This window comes from Amphiura filiformis, chromosome 14 (assembly GCF_039555335.1).
Source record: "Amphiura filiformis chromosome 14, Afil_fr2py, whole genome shotgun sequence".
NCBI classification, from domain to species: Eukaryota; Metazoa; Echinodermata; class Ophiuroidea; order Amphilepidida; family Amphiuridae; genus Amphiura; species Amphiura filiformis.
Window position 1 is genome coordinate 52,001,318 of NC_092641.1, and position 15,944 is coordinate 52,017,261.

Genomic DNA, 15,944 nt, shown 5'->3' on the forward strand with positions numbered 1-15,944 from the left:
AACATACGAAGGAAATGCATGACAGGTATAAGATATGAATACAAGTGAGTATTTGAAGTCACAAAAACATGTGATACCTCACGTGACCTTGCATTATATGGCACCGTATTTGTCTGCGTGTTGGTATTCATGTACTCCTCATTGTCCTGTGAAAAAATATCAATCTTCACTGATCAGATGTAATGGTATTTGGCTCTCGTCATGAATTATTGATTTTATAAGTAGGTAAAGAAAATCACACAATAGTGACTACGGTTTGAATAAAGCACAAATAAACCAAAAATGTTTGACTGAGGTCACACTGAGGTTACAGTGACGTGTCTGGGATTGAAAAGCACGTGGGCCAGTCTGAAGTAAATTTTAAGATTGGCGGCTGGTTTGCATGTAGTTAATTGTCATGTGTATACTCGATTGTTGATCTTGTTGACATGCGGAGAGCTAAATGTAATCTACATAATTATGAAGACCTTGTTTCCAAACTATGTTAAGTCCACAAACACATGTGTCTGATTTACCTGTGCGATATTACAATGGATTGTGATGCTATAGGTATACTAATTTCAGTTACAAAGCAAGCAGTGGATGGATGAATAGTAACAATACTGTGTGAGGCCTTTGTTTCCCAAATGAGACCAATAGTCTGCATTTTGTTTCGCAGCATTGTTGTGGTAAATAATGGCTTGTTGATGGTACAACTCATTGTTGCTAGTGCCAAACTTGTCAATGTAATTGTGATTGTATCACACAAGTAAATGAGAAACGTTGGGTTGTGGACTTAACATGGTTTGGAAACAAACTCTTCAAAGTTTGACAATTAAATTAAGACTATTCAGTCAATATCCCAGAAAGTTTTCCACCACTGGGAATCGAACCCGGCACCTCATGTACCAGACGCGAGAGCTCTAATCTCTGAAACACTCTCTTCCCTTTATTTTGTGTACATTCCAGTCAGACAATCGTGGAGAACTTCAAAAACGAATGTTACGCATGACAGCAAGATTGAAAGGACCTTTTCAGTTCTGGATTGGTCCGTTTTCAGGTGCATTGGCTGTGGTTGATCCAGATTCAATTAAAACCGTCTTATCAACATCAGGTTTGTAAGGTCCATGGACCATATTTTAATATAATATATACGCTAAGATCGTTTGATTTTAGCAGAATGTCAAAAACCAGTTTTACTATAAACACTGGGTATCACTCAACACAAATAACCACACTGGTATAGTCCCCCGGAAAGACCCTTCTTTTTGGATGCCAGTAAGATTAAAGGAAGTCTCCGGCAATCACAACATTATTCCTTGTATGTTAGAAAAATAATTATCAAGCACGAATCACATGGTTTTATTTAAAACAAAACTCATAGTGACCATAAAAACGAATAGAAACATCCGTTTCTCAACACGCGATATTCAAAATTCCCGGGCGCCGAGTGCAATGACGTCCCAGTAATACAATGAAGGCTGACGACAATTGAACACAAATAACCATTACGTCATTGCACTTAGACAATTTCGGCGCGGGAATTTTGAATATCGCGTGTTGAGAGCCGACTGTTTTTATTCGTTTTTATGGTCAATATGAGTTTGTTTTAAATAAAACAATGTGATTCGTGCTTGATAATTATTTTTCTAACATATAAGGCATATTGTTATGATTGCCGGAGTCCCCCTTTAATAGTTGTGAACATGAGCTTCAGGTGTATACATTTGTAATGGCTGTGTTACTTTTTTGAGGTCTAGTTCCTGGCTTCAAAGCACGGATAGACACGGGAGAATGACGATATAGCACATAACGCCTTTTAGTCGAGATACTAAGTAATTCGATTTGATATGTTGGGTGTGCGTGTTGGGGTGCGTTTACGTAGGCAAACGAGGACACACACAAGGATACATACATGTCAAATGAGGACACCCGGTGACCGTGGAGGTCCTCGGTGTTTTAAATATATCCAAGACATCGCAAATAACGTAAAAATGCATTTAAAATGGGTCCACCTATGGGTGGTATAGGATGGTCCACGGTTGGATAGTACGTTGTCTGGTGTGTGTGAGTGAGGTCCACGGTATGGCGATTAAGAACGGATGTGTGAGTCCTCGGTTAGTATGTTTTAAATCAAGTGAAAAATTAGGTCCTCGTTTTCCTGCCTACGCGTGTTGGGGTGAACGTGTGGGGTGGGTGGAGAGATTGGGTGTTTGATATACTATACTGCCCACAATTTATAAGTTCCCCCTTATACTTTTTAAAATAAGTCAAAAAATATTTTACAAAATGTAAAAAGATATGTATAGCTCTACTTGTTTTACACATATAGTCCACTTTATAGCGTCACACGTCATTGCGTTTATTGCGTCTTTATTTCTGTCACAGAACCGAAAGATGAATTTCTGTACGGAGCAGTACGTCCCTGGATTGGTGACGGATTGCTACTCAGTAAAGGCAAGAAATGGGCCCGTAATAGACGCCTACTAACACCAGCATTCCACTTTGAAATACTCAAATCTTATATGGGTATCTTTAAGGAATCTACAAACCAACTTATTGTAAGTAAACGCATGAATCATTCGAGGACGCAGAGGTCATTTTTACGGGCGCATCTCTCTCTCCCAGTGTACTTAAAAATAAATACAAAATGCCCATAAATTTCCAAAACTCCGAAAGAGAATCTCCGTGATACAGAAAGTGGCGCTCTAGTGTTCTGCGTACGCATTAGTATCTAAGTAAACTCAACCCAGAAAGTATCGAAACGATTATGGTCAGATATATCGGGAACTGAAATATATAGCAACAACTTATTTAATGTATATAAAGCGCAGCTTTCTCCTGCACATTTTGATACCTCTTTTGTTGCTCTACGATATCATTTGGTCGAGTTATGGGCGCTTGAGTGGCTTCAAGTCGGATTTTGAAAGTTTCACTTAGCTCCTATTCAAGCCAAATGCGTTGTACTGTTCAGAGCATGCGACGACGAATCCAGGCAGTGATAGACAGTGATGGTGGGCACACCAAGTATTGAGATGTCAGCAGAAAGAGTTCATGAGATAAGTCATAGATAAGTAAAGGGTAGCAAGTATTGAAGTTGGAAGTCGAAGGAGTAAAATAAAGTAAAGTTCATGGTTAAGTAAACAGAGCACATCGGTGTCTTTTGTCTTGATTTTGTGTGGGGGTGTGTGTGGGGGGGGGGGAGTGTGTGGGGTGTACCGACGAACGCATTTGGCTTGAATAGGAGCTAAGTGCAACTTAGCCACAGTATCATCCCGTAGTACCAGATTCAATATAACACCTGTAAAATGTTTATCAAAAGTTCTCAACAACGTCAAAAACTTATCTTGAAATACTTGTTTATAACCAAATGTTTTGATGGGATTTTTTTTTCAATGCAGGATAAAATTCAAACGCTATGTGACGGACAGGAGAAATCCGTGGAGATATTTGAGCACGTCAGCCTCTTGACTTTGGATAGTCTTCTCAAATGCATTTTCAGTATAGAAAGCAACTGTCAGCTCAGGTATATCATATAGACATTATCATCATGAGAGTGTGAAAAGTCGTATGTGTAATATATCGCTGCCTTTTATCATTTAAAATTTGTAGCACTGTTAAACCCATATGCACAAAACAAGTCAGACCTGGATTAACCCCCGGGATTAACCATGGAGATTAGAATTACCAAGGGATCCGTTTACTCTTTTTATTTCCTCCTTTACTCCTAGCAACAGCCAAAAGTTTAACTGCTGTCATCTAATGTTAAGGGGGTACTACACCCATGTGGTAAATTTGTGACTATTTTTGCATTTTTCTCAAAAAATAATTACACACTGGTAACAAAAGTTATGTATATTATTGGGGCAAGGAATCCAATTACTACACTGAAATTTCAGTGACTCAAGACAAGCGGTTCAGTATATATGATAGGAAATGAGGTACATCCTAGCGGTACCTTATTTCTGGTCATAAATAACAAACCGCTTGTCTTGGGTCACTGAAATTCCAGTGTAGTAATTGGATTCCTTGCCGCTATAATATACATAACTTTTGTTACCACTGTGTTATTTGTTTCTGAGAAAAATGCAAAAATAGACACAAATTTATCGAGGGGTGTAGTACCCCCTTAAGCTACATGGATTTGCCCTTAACAGGATCTACAATAATATAATAAAGTATGTAAATACCAAAAAGTTCCTTCTCCGTAAGACTTGTTTTGTGCATACCAACCTCAAAGTTTCAGGTCTGGGTGTAGTGGTACTTGAGATGCTTCCAGGAGCAACTTCAATCACTTGATTGATGCACAATTCAAAACCCAATACGTGTAACTCGTTTAGATAAATATATTTGTTGGATTCCATTGGAAAATCAAAATTCAAAATTTAACACGAGGCAGCCATTTGGCCTACGACTTTCTTGCTCTTGAACTCATGACGATATATTGTTTGTAATGTTTTTATGTTAATTCATCTTACTTGGGTGAATAATTTAGTGTTTGACACTGTTATCACATTATGCCCAGAGCACGGTGTACGAACGGCCAGACGTTTTCCTGACCGGAACTTGCTGCGAGATTAAAACAAAACTTATCATACATTACATCTTACCAAAATTCGAATACAGTACCGTAACGGAGAGAGCGGAACATTGTTAATGACTCTTACCTACGTGGGATCGAATCCGAGACTTCATGACCCAGAGTCAAATACCTTAACTACTGTGTCCCGCTGTTCTGTTATCATAACTACACTCTAGATAAATGTACTCAATATTGAGTAAAAGGGGAGCAAGCAGCTCAACGACTTGAGTCAATTTTTACTCACCGTTTTACCAAATTTTACTCAATATTGAAAAAATCATTCAAAAGTTACTAAATTTTTGCGCTATTCACTTTTTTCATATTGATTTATCTTTTTAAGAGTGTATAGGGTCTTTTAAAGTTAACTTCAAGTTTCACTTCTATTTTATAATAAAACTCATGAACAAATTAATGAAAATATTTGTATCTTATGTTATTTTTCTTAATTTGTTTTTCTATTTTACAAGCTTATCGATCAAGTTGAGACAAAGATCTTCACATAGGCTATAGTTTGTGATAATACGAAAACAAATTTCAAACCCTATACGTACGGCAATATCAGTAAGAATAATTATATTTTCGAAAATGATGGAAAACATAGATTATTTGTGATACCGTACATCAATGTGATCATTTTACTTCAGGCTATTTTTTTTCTTCGCATGAAGCAACCAAATTATATAAACATGCAAATACTAGCTCTCTTAGCATCAAACACCAAACAAATAATTACTTTATATAGCTTATCTATGGCAATCTTGAATATATGGGCACTTTATTCTCAGGAGTGATAACGGGAAAGGCAATCTCGCATTCTAACCGTAAGGCCAAGGATAAGAAGTTTCAGATGTAGCATAGGCAAAACAGTAGTTTGTCACAGAAGGCCACTCGCATAATAACTTTAAAATTCAAAATTAGTCACAAAAAATAAAAGAAAAAGAAAGAAAAGTGGCCCAAAATGCAAGAAGAGGAAAAACAAAACAACAAAACAAAACAACAACCGTGCATTTCGCATAGTGTTTTGTTTTTAGAAAATTGAAAAATTTTAAAAGCAAAGAGCACAGAGGGTACCTGCTTCCAGTAATAACCGCGATATTGTAAGGCCCACCAATTATGAATTGATCAAACAATAGGTTAAGAATTTTAATTATAGTACTGATAACATTACATTGTTGTATTGCCTGTTCAAAATTTGGTTCATTCCTGTATACTTACTTTAACTCAAAAAAAAAATGCGACGAATCGACACCGAAGAGCGTGGAAACTTTCATAGTAAAGACTTGCATGTGATATGAGTCGAATTTTAGAATAGCCCCGCAGGGCTAGTAAGGTCAAATGGGCTATTCCAGAGTGCGAGAGAGTGAAGTTTTCCATACGGGTATATGGATATCATATAGAATAGGGCAATGGCGAAACCTTATTTCAATCTCTATCCATACTGGACTAAGACCAACAATTTTGTAGGCAGTTTAAAAAATAATAATTTTGAATAAATGTATAAATACTGTTTTTTTGTATGTTTATTGAGTTGGTGTTTTTTCTCATCTCTTGTCATCTGAGATTTTTGTAATGTACGTCGTATAGTCATTGCTAATCATACCGTTGTAGATACAATTATGTGTAACACATTAAGGATGAGATAATTAATCGAAAGCTTTGTGATTTGTACGTAACTGTAAGACATGTGGCCTGCTAACTTTATTGGAACTTTATAATGTATTTAATTGTATCTCACATGAATTCCATACCACCATTTTGACTAAGTTGCTGTTTGCAGTTCATTTGTTGTTTTCCTATATGTGTGAATACTGTTTTTTTTATGAATACTAATTATCATAATAACAATATAGCCTTTTTCCGTTTATTAATTCCAGTTCAGGCAACATACGTCACCCATACTTAAAAGGCGTGTTAGAACTAAGTCACACCTCGGTAAAACGCATCAATTTCTTACCCTACCACATCGCACCAATCTTCTATCTTAGCCCCACTGGATTCCGTTGGAGGCAAGCTTGTAGAGATGTTCATAATTATTCCAGAGATGTCATACATAAACGTAAACTGATGATACAACGCGGAGATAAGGACGCGACAGACAAGAAATATGTTGACTTCTTAGATATACTTCTTCGGGCAAAGGTATTACTTACCTCATTAAACTATTTCTTAAGTTTTAAGAATCGCTTGTTTTTCACCCAATAGGCAGGATCGTACTTTGTGGCGCGATATTATAACAGTCTATATTATTTGTCACTTATGAATCGCCCATTCGCTTGCGATTTGAATTGCGATTGATTTTACTCGCTAGATTCAATAAATGATATGACGACTTTGTTATTTGTATTCAATAACTTATCATTGATTTTAATCCTTCATACATGGTAAAGTGTGAAATTGCAGAATTCTAATGCAACCTCAAGTTATAAATTAAAAGGTTACAACAATGTTGTAAAAAACACATTTTGCTGTGTTGTGTGATCCATAATGTGTTTTAATTTAACCCCAAGAGTTGTATTACTTTTAAATACACCGTAATTATTGTATTGTAAAGTTTGCAACTTTCCCCAACTAATAATTATTGTAGATGGTATATAATTAATAACATTTAACAAGAAATAACGTGTCGCAGCAATTATACAGTATATAGTCCAGCTGCAAACTACTGTTTTATTAGGTTAGATGCCTTTACCACATTTAGCCTTTTTGGGGTATGGCGGACACAATAGGATGGCGCTGCACGAAGTGGGTAAAGTCTTTTGAATTTGGCGGGTTTTACCCATATTGAATACTCCCCTCCTATTGTATGCGCCATGCTTCGAAATGGCTAATTGGACCAGTTCTGAATTTGAATCCCTGTATGATCAACTTCGATCTTGGAAATCTCGAATTGTCCAAGGTGACACATTTTACACTCCTCGGAATCTCGTTTCCCATCATCCCACTCTAGTATCATCCAGAGAACAATAATATTAAACAAAGTCAAAGAAGAAGACTTTAAACCATGTTAACTGGCAAAATCAACTACGCTTGCACTGCCACGGGATTAACGATACTTAACGTTGTATTGGAATTAAATGATGGTCCTTGAAACGGCTTTGGCAAAAAGGCGCTGAAATGTCAAAATCGGGATGATTGTGATATGAAGCACTTTTTCTTTTTGTCTGAACGTTATAACGCATTCGCTTTGTACATCTAAATGCAAATTGTATTAATGCCAAAAACAATGGGATAATTGTCGTGTCATTTTCTAGTCCCGATTGATATAGCAGAGCATTTGTATCTATTACAGTAATTAAAGCACTATATTTATATACTCCTTCATTTGATTGATTTTTAGGATGATACTGGCGAAGGCCTTACTGAGAAAGAGATCCAGGAGGAAGTTGATACGTTTATGTTTGAGGGCCATGACACCACAGCGAGTGGTATATCCTGGATTCTTTATAACTTGGCAAAGCACCCCGAGTATCAACAAAAATGTCAAGAAGAAATTGACGCGATGATTGAGTCAAAAGAAACGAAAGATATTGAATGGTAAGTTGTTGGTTTTTTTTTATAGTCAGTACGCTTCGACTGTATTTATAAATATGTTTTTATAAATACGCACGTGGCACCTCCACGCTTCCATAACAGCCCCGGGATAACAGCTTGTAGTTAATAAGTCTTGAAGTGACCTTCTACATAGCGGTTGGCCTTCCTATACATTTGAATGCAAAGGCGGAACAACATGAGACTACTGTGCAGCAAAATTGTCTATTTTGTTCAGCTTTGTGATTATATTGTAAACGTTTCAGTCATTGAATATTTTAATGCATGAGAATTTGGTCACGCTAGGTATGTCGTGCTCATGGTTCACGTGCGTACTTATAAATGCGTATATTTATAAATAAAGTCGTACCGTGCGCAAAAACTCCAAAATGGGAGATTCTGCTGCAGACGTTGGGTTTGGTCTTTATAACGTTTGTTATGAAAAAAACCCCAGTACAACAACATTTTAAAAACGTTGTCAAAAAAAATATTTGAAAATATTTTTGCAAACTTTTTTTCAAATAATTTGTCAACTCTTGAATAACATTATGTTAGAAAGTTTTTGAAGTGTTTTGGAACGTTATATGACCCGACTTGAAAAACTTTTCTATAAAACATTTTGTGTTTGCAGCGTAAATCATGTAATCATCATAAAAACTTGAAACTTTTTATTTCCAATTATATAAACGCTAGGGATGACTTAAACAAATTGCCGTATCTCACCATGTGTATCAAAGAAAGTCTGCGCTTCACGTCCCCTGTGCCAATTGTTAGCCGGATAACTACACGAGATATCGTGTTCGCAGATGGCCGCAGCGTTCCGGCAGGTAGGTATTCTGCATGTTCTTCTTGTTCAGTCCAGTGCCAAATTATGGAACATGAGTATTGCATGATAATACCGTACCCTTTTACGGTTGTGTGATGTGATCAATTCAATACTATGTAATGTTGAATTATAGACTTGGACAATACCAACAGTTATCACACTAATATACATTTGCTTGCTAACATGTTGTTAGCTATTTTTAAAATGAATTTTCGTTTCTCAAATTATTCATCCTTTTCAGCTTCTTTCTGCCAATTTTATTCTATAAACTGTACATTTGTGTACAAATTGAGGTCGCTATTTACATACATTTTAAATTTAAATTTGCCAATAATTACATGAGTTATTCCGTATATTTCATGATAAAAATATTTCGGGAAATTTTCTTACCATTGGTCATTCTTTTTCTGATAACACCATTATACAAGTGTGTACTCGTTGTAACGATGCAAACAAGATTCAACATTAATAGCGCCATCATTGTTCGCCTTTACTTAAAAATGACTTCAGTCTACATGCCATCCAAACACCCGATTCTATGACAATAACTACACTGAGTTAATCTCATTATCTCCACATGTCAATACATGTGGTACAGTTTGGCGGGACCAGGAAATCCGCAAGGCTAGTCAATGTATGCACATGTATCCAGTTCATGTGTTTATCCTTTACTGTGGGAGATTACTTTCTGGTTTGTTTAAATTAAAATGGATACGGTTAATCTTCTATACCTTAATTCAGATCCAAAAGGGATAATCTCTATAGTAATTAATGTTTACTACTTCACTTAGCTTTGTAACAATATTTCTAACCGTTCGGGTTTCCTCTTGCCATGAGTTGGAACATACAATGCATACTCTTTTACTGGCTCATCATTAAGCAAGCGGAGTATATGCCCTACAAATTTCAGTTGATATGTTCTGGCTTTGTAATAACATTTCTAACATTTCGTCTGACTTTACGTATGTATTTCTTATCGAAAAAATAACGAAGATTAAAATGTAACAAAAGTTGAATATGACTTATGTTGTGAAACAACGCATTGAAATGATTTAATTTGTTTGTTTAGGCACACGTGTGCAGATTTGTATTCGGTGGATGCACCTTAACCCGCACGTGTGGAAAGACCCCGAGACCTTTGACCCGGAAAGATTTGCACCTGAGAATATCAATGATATTTCACCATTTGCCTTTGTGCCGTTTTCAGCAGGACCAAGGTATGTAATAATCTCATACATTACGCTACTTAGCCCTTGAACAAATCAAGCATATTTACCAACATAGGTGGTAAAAACTCATTCAACCAAACTATGGCTAAAAGATTCTTTCAGCATGACATCCTGTAACCAACTGTCAACATTTGACCACCAATTACATTAAGCGCATGATAGTTCCTCAAAAGCTGCGTTTAGATTAGCAACTATTTTACACTGTTACGATTTTGTAGTTCACACCATCTTGCGAATGGTAGTGAGCTTTAGCAAAAATTATATTGATTATTTCCTAGCAAGCGTGTAGAAGAATTCAAATGAGCTTTGGCAAAAATTATATTGATCATTTCCCAGCGAGCGTGTAGAAAAATTCAAATATCACTGATATATATATACTTTTATAGGTCCTGTGGTTCTAGAGTTATGCTGTAAAGAGGGCTGAAAAAAACCCCAACACCTTTGTAAAACGTACATAACTCATTTAACAACAATAAATCCAGCGAATTTGTAAATCTTAATCGCAAAATCAAAAGCAATATGCACATGCTTTATGTTTATTTCGGCAAGGGATGCAGCGGACTGTGGGACAAACAGGAAAGAGAGGCGGAAAGAGAGGCGGAAAGGGTGATGAAAGGGACAAAAGTCACAAAACCTTGCTCCTGAGGAAGAAATAACTTTATTTGCATTCCTTGAATTTTCTGCAGCTGGACTCAAAATCGTTATAAGCGACAGCTTGCAAAATTACGTCTTAATTTCCACTTGATTCGATGTTTTGTTTGAAATATCAATCACCTTTGTATCATTTCAGAAATTGTATCGGACAAAACTTTGCTATGAATGAAATGAAGATCGTCACAGCCATGATCTTACGTAACCTAAGCTTTTCTGTGGAGCCTGATTTCACTGCAGTGTCCATTAATTCACTCGTTCTACGCGCAGAAAACGGAATCCATCTTAAGGTCAAGCCACGTCATAAGTCATAAACTGAAATACGTTTTGGTGTGTTTTACAGGATATTCACAAGCTCTATTTCTGTCACTACTTAAAAAGTCTGAAATGACATTTGCATAAAAACCACTTCTTATGATGAACGTCTTGGTTGATTTTATCGCTTAAAATGAAATGTATAGGTGAGGTGACGCAGTTATCGATAAATTTAAGGTTACAGCATAAACCTTCACTGTTTAATAGCTTTGTGACTCTCTATCAATTTGATGCGAGTAGTTTTAAAAACCAATGACTACTGAAACCACCACGATGCGCACGGATTTTACAATGGCATGAGACGTTAAGAGGATGTTAAGAGGAATAAAACTATTGTCGTGGGCCTATGACATGTTTCACTGTAATGTCCGACTAACCTAAAGAAATTTAGCTATGGCGCAAAGTGAAAAAAGTTCTGGCAATATATCTCCTGTTTAGATATTTCATATAATATGTACAATATTGGTACAGAATTTCGCACACCTTTTTTCGATTTCATTCTCTTGTAATCTAATTAATACAACAATAAACGGAATTTATATAGCGCCTTAGCATAAGTATGAAGAAAGCGCTTTATCTATAAGGACAACTTACACTACATCTTAGGCTACAATAAAATGTACAATTTTCAGATTAGATTTAAAAGCGGCCAGACTAGGTGAAGTACGAAGTTTTACAGCAATTGGTTCCAGAGAGCTGGCACATTAATTGCAGAAGGCATTATCCACATATGTTGTGTGAGTTCTATTACACTCAAGCAGACTGCCATCAGCATGTGAATACAAGCTGTATGAAAATGATTGGTACCCATTAGTTTGCATTGATAATGGATGAATCTGACAGATAAAAATCCAACACGTGTTCCACATAATTATTTCATAGATTGTGTAGCAAGTCATAAACTATATATTCTGGACATTTCAAAAGTATCCAATGTTAGATTTGGAAGATGCAGGCTGTTCAATAAACATCAAAGTTGATGGGTACCAATCATTTTGATACATCCTGTATAGCCTATATGTGGCGAGCAGGTTTATTTGTGACCCGGCAGCACAAATGAGCCGTAAATTCCCTAAATTGTATTCTGAGTTACGGTGTAAAATGTGTACGAAGGTCGTATTCATCGGTAACTTAAGCTGGCCTGACATCTGTCTCATTTTGATAGTCAAAAACTAATCAATAATCCTAAGTGGATAATAAGCTTCTACCTTAGATGGCTATAGAACTTTTAATAGCGCTGGTCTTTGTTTGCTTTTGCTAAATCCTGTTCAAGTGGTTGGTTACCAGGCATTGTATTTTGTACAGGTATGCATAACCAACAATTAACAATGAGAGAACTTTCTTAAACCTCGTTGACTTGGGGATGATTTGAAATGACCGCCAATTATGACTGTTTGATATTTATTGCCAGTAATGTGGAAAAAGAGACACATGTAAAAACGTAAAAAGCTATAATTTTGTTGAAGGAGCACAGTTTAACAAACCATAACCCCGCTTTTGAATATCGTTTGAAGTCAAATGATATGCCATTTTAAGTTTATGATGTTTATTTTTAAACACGAAATAAACAAAATTGACTGGGAAGGAATTTACGGCTCATTCGCCGTGAACGGTCACATTTTGCAAAGTAACAGTAACATTTTTTGTTGTCAATGCAATTCATGAAGCATATACACGGCTTCATCATGCTGCTTGCAGATTCTCGTTGTGGTTGTGGCAGCCGATACCCAGCACTAGATGGTCAGTCAACAAGGTGTTTTGCAGCATGTTGCTTCTCTAGTAGCTATAATGAAAGACAAAGATAAAAAGACTAGTTTGCGTCTGACGTCACTGTCAATCAATTTCTCTACGATCCTTGATTGGCTAATAGCGCGTATAAGGAAGGTCGCTTCATCTGGATGATGCCGATCGTCTCATATTTTGATTTTTGAGGTAAACTTTTTTTTTGGGGGGCGACGATCATAGTTTGTGTAAACTGGTTAAGTTCAACGCCCCTCCACAAAAAGTTGCTTCGGTGTGAGTTCGGTCGCAGTCGCCCACTTATAAAACAAAGACTTCCTGTGACTTTCAGATCCATGTGCGGGAGACGGGCACAGGGTGTTACAGCTATAGACGAATCTCATTTCACGCATTCCTACACCTCATTCATGGCAGCCATAACTGGGTCCCCGTCGGCTACAATGCACCCAAAATGTGAAATGATTCGGCCTTGGTGGGAGTTTTAAACTGCTTTCCATCACCCGTTTTACACTAGCGGTGAAAACACACGTAGACAAGGTCCTCTGGTTCAAAACTAAATTTTTCAAGATGGTGCTGGCCACCATCTTGGATTTCTGGGTGAAAATGATGCCGTAATGTCAAACTAATGTCAGAATCGGAATCCTTGTACTCGACATATCCGAAAAAGTGTTTTTGTGCATGAATATAGGTGCTCTGGTTAAAAACTTAAATTTTCAAAATGGTGGCGGCGGCCATTTTGGATTTTGGCCTCTAGCGAAAAATGCCGGGATTTTCGCGACGGACATGGTGGCTTTTTTTTCTATATGGTCCATAGAAGTCGAATCAATCTTCAAACCTTACTAGCCAGAGAGTGGTCACCGAATTGAAGATTTTAAGTTAACAGGTTTACAATTTTTAATTTATATATTGAGTATACAATATATTTTTTTTTATAATGATAATAATGTCCCTATTTGGGTTCAAGTGTATTTTCATTATTTTAATTGTGGTTCAGATTGCTGCGCATATCTGTTTTATTCAAATTTTTGATGTAATTAGGAGTTTATTTTACCACGTTGTGATATATTGTTGTTCTATGCCATGCTGTGTATTTTTGATGTATTTTTATTTTCTTTGTACAGCGCATTGGTCTATGGGAAATGCGCTTTATAAGTTCTTTGAAATAATAAAATAATAAATAATAATATTCTGTAGTAAATCGATCAAATGACAATGATTGTTCAGGTATTATATGCTTGATAGAATTCAACTGTCTGACCAACTAGTATTCTCCTCCGCCGTCCGTGTGATTCCAGTCACTCCACGTACCGTGTTGCGAAGGTAAAGGAGACTAAAGCTGTATTGACAAACACACATGCGTTAAAAATGATGTAGCTTAGGTCGAACAATAGCGTGACGTAGTTCCCGACATTACCCCTATGAACAGGCACCATCCTGACTATAGACGAATCCAAGTAGCCAAGTCATGGTCAGGATTTGGTCGGACTAGCTGGTGCTTTGAGCGTCCAATTGTGCAAGTAAAAGCCGCCTAACACCTAGAGAAGATGCAAGGACGAGGAGGGTTAATAGAATAATAGCTAATAATATATATAATGGAGATAATTCCGCCGCATTCTATTCATAGACCCTACATAGTGCTTTTGTTCGCAAGTACATCAATGCATAGATACCGCGTGCAGTTAATCCGATTATTATGTCACTTCAACAGCGAATAGACCATGCTGTGTGTTTTGTCGAAGGAACTGTATTGTGTTATTCTTTTGTCTGCCTGTGTTTTCGCGGAAGGTGTAAAACGGGTGATGGAATGCAGTTTAAAATTTCCGCCAAGGCCGAATCATTTCACATTTTGAGTGCATTGTAGCCGACGGCTACCCAACTAAAGGCTGCTAGTCAGGTGTAGGAATGCGTGAATTTAGATTCGTCTATAGAGGCCCTGCATTTTTTTATCGATTGGCTCCAAACAAAGGATTTGAACCGGTGTCCTTCACCGTAGTTATGGCGGAGTGCAGTCCATTGAATCAAATATTGTCATCAACCTATTTGATCGTAGTGCAGGGTTATGTGTGTGAGACGAACTGTCACGGTATATTGCAATCATGCTTTTGTTGAATGCATTTGAGTAGTCCGCCATATTTACGGGATGATACGTCACATGCAAGGCCTCTATAGTGACTTGTCAAAATGGAGGAGTCCGTAAAGTTTAAAACTTTTCTCTCACAAAATGAGAATGTATTCAGATATTTACCGGGCTCAATGGTGTATCTAATCATTGGTTTCTTCTTTGTCAAGATATGTCAACTTATTTGTGAAAGATGGCGCGCGGAAAAGGCACTTTCTTCATTTCCGTGTGCCGATAGGCACTGGTTACTTGGCCACCTAAATCTGGTAAGACTGCATGGGATTAGACTGCGGAACTCAGTCCTCAATGATAGTCAGTCATTTATCTTTTGGTCGTTATAATGACTATCATTTGAGGACTGAGTTATTATAATATATTTTCCGAGGAGCAATTTCAGACAATAGCTGGGGATTAGTGGGGCAGAGGTTATCTATTGAATCCTTTCATGACCACTGAAGCATTGTCAAGTCTACCAAGGACACTCGGCACAAATTGAAAGACCATGTCAACTCTCGACAAAAGAACGCATGCATGTCAAAGGTCATACGACACCAATTTGGTGTTTGTTATGCTCCTCGAAATTAGTACCTTACGGTCTATGTCTGGCATGGGATCGGTAAACTCAAAATTAACTATAATTAAACTAATTCCCTCAAAATTTAGATTTCGAAAGGTCATATTTTTCTCATAACATCGCAGTGAAAATTACAGGCCTGAGACATGTTTCCTATCATGACATGTCTAATATTTTGAAAGATTAAAAAAAAAGCTAAAAAAATGTGATTGTAACTTTAAGTCCGAGTTATGTAAGTAAAGGATTAAGGGAGGTGTAATGAGCGAACCGTGGTTTGGATTCCAGAGGGAGAGGGTGTCTGTAAGAGGCACAGCCATCAGAAAATGAATAACTGAGATCGCGGGCCAAATAAACTTACTGCAGAAATTGTCCATGTCTTTAAAAAAATAGGCACAGGTGGG

General features: G+C 37.0%; 1 protein-coding gene across 1 annotated transcript; it reads left to right on the forward strand.

The window, feature by feature from the left end:
- The first annotated feature begins 686 nt into the window (after positions 1 to 686).
- On the forward strand, positions 687 to 11,144 carry LOC140169483 (cytochrome P450 4F2-like). The gene is made up of 9 exons (XM_072192745.1): positions 687 to 725; positions 949 to 1,093; positions 2,368 to 2,540; positions 3,381 to 3,505; positions 6,436 to 6,700; positions 7,899 to 8,095; positions 8,783 to 8,916; positions 9,985 to 10,132; positions 10,935 to 11,144. Exons 1-9 carry the CDS (start codon positions 687 to 689, stop codon positions 11,107 to 11,109), a joined length of 1,401 nt encoding a protein of 466 aa, XP_072048846.1. The 3' UTR covers positions 11,110 to 11,144.
- Positions 11,145 to 15,944: the final 4,800 nt, after the last annotated feature.

Coding starts and splice junctions, on each gene's coding strand:
- LOC140169483 (XM_072192745.1), top strand. CDS start 687: ATGGTACAACTCATTGTTGCTAGTGCCAAACTTGTCAAT. Junction 726..948: donor CTAGTGCCAAACTTGTCAAT/GTAATTGTGATT, acceptor TGTACATTCCAG/TCAGACAATCGTGGAGAACT. Junction 8,096..8,782: donor GAAACGAAAGATATTGAATG/GTAAGTTGTTGG, acceptor TATAAACGCTAG/GGATGACTTAAACAAATTGC.